The 8,913-nt window shown below is 47.3% G+C and overlaps 1 protein-coding gene across 1 annotated transcript in view; it reads left to right on the top strand.

The window, feature by feature from the left end:
- LOC101852615 overlaps window positions 1-7,361 on the top strand; it is a 21,219-nt gene extending 13,858 nt beyond the window's left edge. The window contains exons 2-4 of the mRNA XM_005095341.3: window positions 256-1,135; window positions 3,119-3,306; window positions 4,631-7,361. Of these exons, the coding sequence (XP_005095398.1) occupies window positions 317-1,135; window positions 3,119-3,306; window positions 4,631-7,160 (3,537 nt within the window). The 5' untranslated portion in view covers window positions 256-316 and the 3' untranslated portion in view covers window positions 7,161-7,361. The remainder of the gene's footprint in view (window positions 1-255; window positions 1,136-3,118; window positions 3,307-4,630) is intronic.
- The last annotated feature ends 1,552 nt before the right edge of the window (window positions 7,362-8,913 follow it).

Genomic DNA, 8,913 nt, shown 5'->3' with positions numbered 1-8,913 from the left:
CTCTCTCTTTCTTCCTCGTTCTTTCTCTCTCTTTCTTCGCCCCCTCTCTTTATCTCAATCTTCCTCTTTCTCAATATCTTTCTTTCCTTCTCTCTCTCTCTCTTCCTCTTTCTCTCTCTCTCTCTCTCTCTCTCTCTCTCTCTCTCTCTCTTTCTCTCTCTCTCTCTTCCTCTTTCACAATCTCTTTCTCTCTCTCTCACACACTCTGTTTCTCTTTCTCAATATAATAGTGTTATAATATTTCATCTACAACAGGAGCAGTACGGGCGAGTGAAGCAGTGAGAACAACACCGGGTTGACAAGCTGTGACGTCACCATGACTACAGAGGTGGACGTAGCACCGCCCCTCGTCCCGCCCCTTGACCTTGACATCACAGCGCCACCTCTCATCATGGACAGCATCGTCACAGACAGCAGCAACAGCAACAACAACATTTATAACCACACAGTCGACCAGGCACTAGATGGAGATACAGCAGACTGTGGGAAGTACATGGATAACGAAAACGACGATAACAACGAAAACGACAATAATAACGATGATGACGAAGACGTCGATGACGCACACATAGGCGATGAGGATGACGCTCACGATGAAATATTCGGACAAAGATCCGATTCCGATTCGGAAATGGATTCGCCGGACGACTTTAGTGCAGTCGACTCGGACCAAATCCCCGAAGCGGCAACGATACGACATCGCGAACCCACTTCAGAATCGGATAACAAATACTCCGCTGAACACACCAAAACGGTTGAAAACGCTCAAAAAGAGTCGAATATTACACCAGCAGAGAATTTCAACACATCCGAAACCGACACAGAAGTTAATCAATCAAACGCCATCGTTCAATCAACCATCGAAACTGAAAACGAAAACCCAGCTACCAACGAATCGAATCCACACGGAACCGACCCTTCCAGCGATTCCGAACCCGCGGTGATAGCACAACAGGACTCGAGCGCCATTGACACAGAACCGTCCTGTCTGTCCAACAACAGCAGCAGCGACGGTTCCAACACCACAGTGCCGCCTGCTCCGGAGAACTTTCCCGCGCTAGGAACGGCTGTCCTGGCCGACAAGATGGAGGATGGTGACGTGTCTAAACAGACGGGGCTGATGGACAGTATACAGGTCAGACACGGCGGCGTATGTCAATTTGTTGTTGTGTGTCGTAATCTTGTTGTTTTTGCATCTGTGTGTCTGTCTGTCGGACTAACTGTTTATCAATATATGTACGTCTCTCCCTCCTCCCCCACTTTTCTAAATCTCTCTATCTTCAACTCTCTCTTTCTCTGTCTCTCTCTCTCCCTCCTCCTATCCCCTTCCCACCCAATCGTTGCGTATATCAGTCTATATATCTTTTATTATTCTCTCGCTCCCCGTTCACTCTGTCTGTCTGTCTGTCAGTCTGTCTCTCTCTGTCTGTCTGTCTGTCTGTCTGTCTCTCTCTATCTCTCACATACACAGAGGTTTAGGTGTTGGCCTCTCATTCAAAGGTCCCGGGTTCGATTCCGGGTAGCGACCAAAAAATTTTCTTCTCTAAAATTGTCCCCTTTCACATCCTTTCCTGATCTCTAACAATGTTCTGTTGTCTGCTTTCATTTCCATTTTCTGCCCCCACCCCCCACCCCCTCACCTCCTTTGCCCCCTCCTCTGGGCTCCTGACTCTTTCTGCAGCCTTTCTACTGCTACTCCTTGGCTCCTCCTAACGGCTGTCTTTCTGCCACACCCCTGATCTTCTGGTAGGAAAGATCTACACCTAGCCTTCTCGGACAAGGGCGAAAAATCTCGGAGGTCCCGTGTGCAAGTTGCGCACGTTAAAGATCCCTTGGTGGTCTAAAATCGATAAGAGTAGGCTTCGGCCGCCACCCGGGAAAAATTCAAAATTTCCTACCAACGAAAAAGTATTAGGTGTGTCCCGCGCGCTCATATGACCTTATGCAGTTGCGAGCGCCGTAAAACCCTATACTAAACAAAAAACAAACACACACTCTCTCTCTCTCTCTCATACACACACACAAACACACACACACACACACACACACGCATTCACACACACACACACATACACACACACACGCACACATACACACACACACACGCACATACGCACACTCCTGCGATTTTTATTAATCTACATTCAGAGCATGCATGTACCTCATCATAAATGGCTCCAAGCCAAAGACTTACCATAGATAATACAAACACGTCAAAGCTGTGTTAGTACACATTATAGTGCGGTAAAAAATTCGTGGCGGAACTTATTGTCAAATATCTCCTCAACTATCGAACATATGTTCTCCATATTTGGTACAGTGACTTGTATCAATTTGTCTTAACAGATCAACATTTTTGTAAACACCTGCAAGCTGTATTATAGAAAATTCCTAAATAAATACGAATAAAATATCCAAGTGGGTGGTTTCTACAGATTTTTCAATGTTTGCACCTGGGGCAATATTGCTTTTAATAGCAAGTCCGTCATGCTTTTCTAATCGGGACATTATGCTTATTGAATGCATGTTTTGAGAGCCATTAGTGAAAAAAATGTGTTCACTATAAAATTAATTTCTTGTAACACCTTTTTTCCACTAAAAATTGTCCTTGATGAGCTGTGACGTAGGCTATATGCGTAATCAAAATGTGTGTGAGAAGCGGGAAGTGCTGTGAACAATACCATTTTACGTGTGACAGAGATTTCCCGTATTTTATATAAATTTAAGAAGAAAAGTTTTTTAATCTAGCCCCAATTGTTCTGGAAAAAATTGATTTAGTTAAGACAAATTGATACAAACTGTTTCCCAAAGTACGGATGACATTGATTCACCCGTTAAAGAGATATTTGAGAATAAGTTGCGCCCCGAATTTTTGACCGCACTCTAAATCAATTAACTCTTCAATATAATTAAGAATAAGAAGCGACCAGTTTCCCCCCAAAATTTCTAACACTGCCTTAATATGACATCACCATGATCCTCATAAGATCGTTGTAGAGATCTCGCTTCGAGGCGGATCTCAGCCTTCCTCTCTTTCTCCCCCCCCCCCCACCCACTCCCCTTTTCTCTCCACTATGCCCAACTTACTGGTTGTCCCGCCGTTGTTTCACCCTGCCAGGGTATCGGTCTGACAGACCTGAGCCGTCTGAAGGGTCTGGACAAGGCTGACCCGACAGTGAGGAGGCTGTTCGTGCGCCCGCGGGTCACCACACGGGAGCTCATGTCGCTCACCATAGACCCAGACATCAAGGCGGTGGTGGATGAGTTCCTCAAGAACAACATCGTCGGAAACTTTATCATTGCCAGGTGAGAGGTCAGATGTCACATCTTGTTTTAGTAAGTGTTTTACGGCACTTGCAGAACAATAAGGTCATAAAAGTGCTGAAGATTAGAGGTGTTACAAGAGAGTAACAAACACAAAAAGATAGAGGGGAGATAAAAACGACAGATGCTTGATATGATAGAAGAAGCAAACCAGTCTCTCTCTCTCTCTCTCTCTCTCTCTCTCTCTCTCTCTCTCTCTCTCTCTCTCTCCCTCTCCCTCTCTCTCCCCCCTCTCTCTCTCTCCCTCACACACACACTCTCTCTCCCTCCCCTCTCTCCTTTTCTCCCTCTCACCTTTTCTCCCTCTCTTCTTCTCTCTCTCTCTCTCTCTCTCTCTCTCTCTCTCTCTCTCTCTCTCTCTCTCTCTCTCTCTCTCTCTCTCTCTCTCCCCACGTGTCTCTGCTGTTGCCAGGGCATTCGATGTTAAAACCCCCCAAAATAAAACAAAAAACAACAACAAAAAAACCTAAACAAATGGAGATCTCACCTCTTAAATAACCCAATGGTGTTGAAAGGGGGGTTAAACACATACCATAACTTTTTATACAACCAAACCTCTTTTTTTAAGTTTTAGTAAAAGAGTTTTACGGCTCCCTGCAACAAAATACGGTCATAAAAGTGCCAAAGAGTAGATGTATTACAAGAGAATAACAAACACAAAAAATAAAGGAGGAGAGATAAAGACGATAGACGTGTGATAGGAAAGAAAAAGCAAACACACCAGAGCACCAGCCGACAACCAACTTCCAAACTTCTTTTCTATCTGTAGTTCCAGAGTCCATCCACATCCACTGGCACCTACATGACCAAAACTGAGTCGACAGTGCCGTGAAACACCTGCTAAATGAAAACCACATCTAACTCCCGGGGCGGTGCTACTGACAGAACTGTCTTTAGGCCCATTCCCAAGGGGGGGGGGGTACATTACCATCTTTTGTTGCACAGTAACATTGTGGCTGATTCATCGATGTCATGCTCATAACTGTGCCGGGATTGTAACAGGGACCTGCTGCTTTTTCTTTCTTAATCCTTACTATCGTCAATTTTCCTCTACTTCTTTTGTATGTTTGTCACTCTCTTGTGACCCACTATTTCCGGGGTGCCTAGATAGTCGAAGCAGATTTTGAGCTGTTGAAGCTAGAGAGGTGAGAAGAGTAAGTCTGAATCCTTGTAAGGACTTCTGTTCACATTCACCCCTTGGCGCTCATATGACCTTATGCAGTTGCGAGCGCCGTAAAACCTCTACTAAAACTAAAAAGAAAACCCACATCCAGTAACCGAACTTCATGTTGTCTGTATTCCCCAGAGTCCTTAGAGAGAACTATGCCTTGTTCTACTCCTGGCTGTCCACCCACATCCAGTCAGAGCGCAACGCCTGGGCCGTGAGACTGAGACAAGCGTTGGTGCAGGCCGAGCAGCACCGCAAAGATTCCATAGACATTTCCGACTTGGTGGTTCACTCGGCCGCACGGCTCAGACATCTCGTCCAGTCCGCCAGCAACACCATGTTCGGTTTGCCTACCAAAGGCCACCACCACCACCACCATAGACGTGGTACTAAATCAATACGGAGTATCTCTCAGCGGCGACAAGGCGCGTCTACGACAAAAAGCGTCGCGTCTTCCTCTTCAGGGGTGTCTAGCAACGCTCACAGTATACCCAACATCAATGGAAGAGACGCCAAAGACGCCAAATCATCCACGGGGTTGTATCCCTTCAGCGTGGACATGGACGACAAAACGATGGCCACGGCGTATCAAAACAGGAAGTCCAACTTCCAGAACCGCCTGATGGCGATGAGTCGTCTCAACGAGCGGTCAATTGCTGCTATGGCAGGTAATAAGGGACTGACCCAGTCTTCCTTCAACGTGGTCAGTGTTGTGGACACGTCACGAGTCGCCAAAAACCCCGAGGCGGAGGCGAGCGTCAGGGCTAGTGAGTCTGAGGCAGAGACCAAAGACGACGCGACGACGAGTGGAAACGGGAAGAAACCGAAGCCAAACGTTAAAATTCAGCAGAACGCACCACCAAACTGGAGGCATGGCGGCGGCGTGCATGTGGGGAAACTCAAGAAAAAGGGGAACCACCCTTTCGAGTATAACGAAGAGGAGTTCAAGGCGCTCTACGCTGACGGTGGGGACGAGACTGACGATGTCGTGGTGGGTTACGACGAGGAGGAGACGGACTGGAAGCAAGTGCTGAGAGACAACATCGAGGTTCTCACCGACATCTGTGACACTCTCGTCAACGACCGCACCGAGTGTCTGAGGCTGGTCGGGGTTAAACCCAACGCCGTGGCCAGTCTAGTGGAAGCTGTGTCCGGCTTTGTTAAAGACAGGCACTACAGCGGACACAACAAGAGAAAAGAAATCGAGAGAAGGCTTGGAATGTTAGAAGCGGAGAACAAAAATCTACAAAACGAGATGACCGTTTTACAGAACACTCTGAAAGAGAAGAACAACGATGCTTTGAACTTACAAAGACAGCTGGATAAAGTGGAGAACATGCTGAAGGACAACATGAACAGCAAAGTGCACAAGTGTGTGGGCACCGACGACTTTCTCAGTCTCAAAACCCTCCACAAGAACGGGCACAAGACGAGGAAAAGTCCAGCGGCGTTTGACGATAAGAACAGCAACAACAAGGGCCCGTTGACGAACGGTGTCGGTCTGAAGATTCCTGTCGGAGACATGGACGAGGCTGGACTGAGACTGGAGTCAAAACAGATCCTGAGAAGTGTTCCCGCAGAGCAGGAAGTGAAGCAGTCTGGGAAATCTACGAACGAAACCCCGGTGGGGAACATTACCGAGAAACAGAACATCAACCTGACAGCGGAGGTCGACAGCGGTATGAGGCCGACGAGAGAGCCGTCACTGATCGAGATCTCGGAGGAGAAACTAAAGACGCTGAAACAACGGGCGCGGAAACTGGAGGATTCTCTGCACGACGCCATCACCAGCATGGAGAAACTGAACAAGGTGACCCCTCACGACGACAGCGCGTCCATGCATAGCACAACATCTGGGTCCACCATCACGTCCATCCTGGTCAAGCCGTCCCGCTCCTACATGCCGCGACATCACCACCACTACTGGAAGAAAGCCTCGCTGGAGGTCAACGGAGTGGCCCCAGAATCCGCGAGGATCCCCAAACTGACCGTCATCAGACGTCCAGGGTTCATATCCGAGCGTCGGTGTCAGTCAGAACACCCGCCATCCATCACTTTAGAGTCAGAACACACCAGCTTTCTCGAGGGGAAATCCGTCGTGCAGGCGCCCTCCGATGGCAGCTTGTCGCATCGAACCCCTGCCCCCCACGACGTGCCCTACAACACACCCATCCCGTCCACCAACATGAGAAACCTCGGGGACAGACTCAACGGCATCACGCCGCTGGGGGTCACGCCCGTCTCCAGAATTAGCCAAACCGTGGACTACACATCCGGAGAGGAAAACTACTTCTCAGAGGACAACTTCCGAGACGACGAGCTGAGCGACACGCCACGTCGTAAAGGAAAATCTATCGCGGGAAGTAACAACGGCGGGGGCGGTGGGGAGAAATGGGCGTCCTCTTCCACTTCTACCTCAAAAAGAAAAGCCCGCGTCATCTCCCGGTTCCGGCCCACTGGCGGCGGGATGGTGGCCAAGTGTCTGCGCTGTCAGAAGTTGTTCAGCTCGGTGGACAACCACAAGCTGGCCTGCTGCTACCACCTCAAGGGCAAGGAGAGGCTGGAGCACTACGACCACTGCGGCCGGCTGCTGAGGGTGCTCTACGCCTGGAAGTGTTGTCGACAGCCACAGGACGCCGAAGGATGTTGCTATGGGCAACATGTATAAGGGCCAACAATATCAATAATAATAATAGATAGCATTTGTATAGCACAAATCCCCGCTCAACAGCAAGCTCTATGCGTTCCACAATCTATACTATTATATCTACCACAGAAGAAGTATACCAGTATCCCAAGAGCCATTATGGTTTTTCGGAAAGAGTAATTAGTCTGAAAGACACAAACAGCTGAGTGAAAAAGAAAAAAAGTAGGACCGACCGGTGGCGCCCTCCAACTGCCCGCGGTAAGTCCGAAAGGTGCAAACAACTGGGTGAAAGAAAAGAAGGACGAGCTATCGGAGATGCCCTCCAGCTACTCGCCAACAACCGCTCCCTTCCCTCCAACCAGGGCAGTGCTACTGACTGGAGTGTCTTTGCGCCATTCCCAAAGGGGGGATATTGACATGTTCTTATGCACAGTAGAATTGTTAATGGGCTGATTTATCAATGTCATGTTCATATAGTGCCGGAACAACATAGCGGGAACTTTTGCATCTTCTTTCCTCATCATAATTATCGTCATTTTACCTCTACTTCTTTTGTATGTTTGTCACTCTCTTGTGAACTGCTATTTCTAGGGTGACTTGATAGTAGAAACTGACTTTGTGCTGTTGAGGCTAGAGAGGTAAGCAGAGTAAGCGTAATTCCCCGTTTAGACTTCTCTGTAGACACCCACCCCTTGGCGCTCATATGACTAGATCTATATGCAGTTGCAAGCCGTAAAACCTTACTAAAACAAAACCACCAACAATCCTTCCTTCCCCCTTTCCTTATACTAATGGTAGCCTAATTATTAATCTACCGGCTCATCATCGTGAGATAGCAGGTTCGGGGGTTTCTACCAACAATCCTTCCTTCCCCCTTTCCTTATACTAATGGTAGCCTAATTATTAATCTACCGGCTCATCATCGTGAGATAGCAGGTTCGGGGGTTTCTACCAACAATCCTTCCTTCCCCCTTTCCTTATACTAATGGTAGCCTAATTATTAATCTACCGGCTCATCATCGTGAGATAGCAGGTTCGGGGGTTTCTTATTCTTATTCTTAAGAAGTGTTTTACAGCGCTCGCAATTGCATAAGGTCATACGAGCGCGCGGGACACACCAAACTTTTCAATTGGAAGGAAATTTTGAATTTTGCCCGGGTGGCGACCGAACACTACTCTTATAAATTTTAGACCACCAAGAGATTTTTAAAGAGGGCAACTCGCACACGGGACCCCTGACATTTTGTTCGGGGGTTTGAACCTCAGCTCTGTCCGACGTTGTGTCCTTGGGAGAGGCATTTTACACGAATATCCTATTTGTTGGCTCCGGCCTTTCTGAGATTGACGTTAAGCTCGGAGATCCCGCCTCTTAGAATAACCTAACAGTGTTGATAGGGGCATTAAACCTATACAATCTCACCATTTCACCTATACTGATTTAATAAAAAGACAATAAATAATTTAGGTGTATTTTATTTACAAATCTGGATAATTGGTTGATGACAACTTTTAATTGTTTCTTGTCAGTCTGTGATAAATGTGTTTGTGTACTTTTGTTACCATGCCATATAAACGTACAAAACTTTTCTTTTTGCAATAAAATTATGTTGCTGATATGGTTGTGATAAAAAAGTTGGAACGAGTTCATGTTTACCTTTTCTGCCATTCTTATTTGTATTTATTTGTCTTGGTGTGTGTGTGTGTGTGTGTGTGTGTGTGTGTGTGTGTGTGAGTGTGTGAGTGTGAGTGTGAGTGTGAGTGTGAGTGTGAGTGT

The sequence above is a fragment of the Aplysia californica genome, unplaced genomic scaffold (assembly GCF_000002075.1).
Source record: "Aplysia californica isolate F4 #8 unplaced genomic scaffold, AplCal3.0 scaffold00101, whole genome shotgun sequence".
NCBI classification, from domain to species: domain Eukaryota; kingdom Metazoa; phylum Mollusca; class Gastropoda; order Aplysiida; family Aplysiidae; genus Aplysia; species Aplysia californica.
This window is presented reverse-complemented; position numbering and strand designations above follow the sequence as displayed.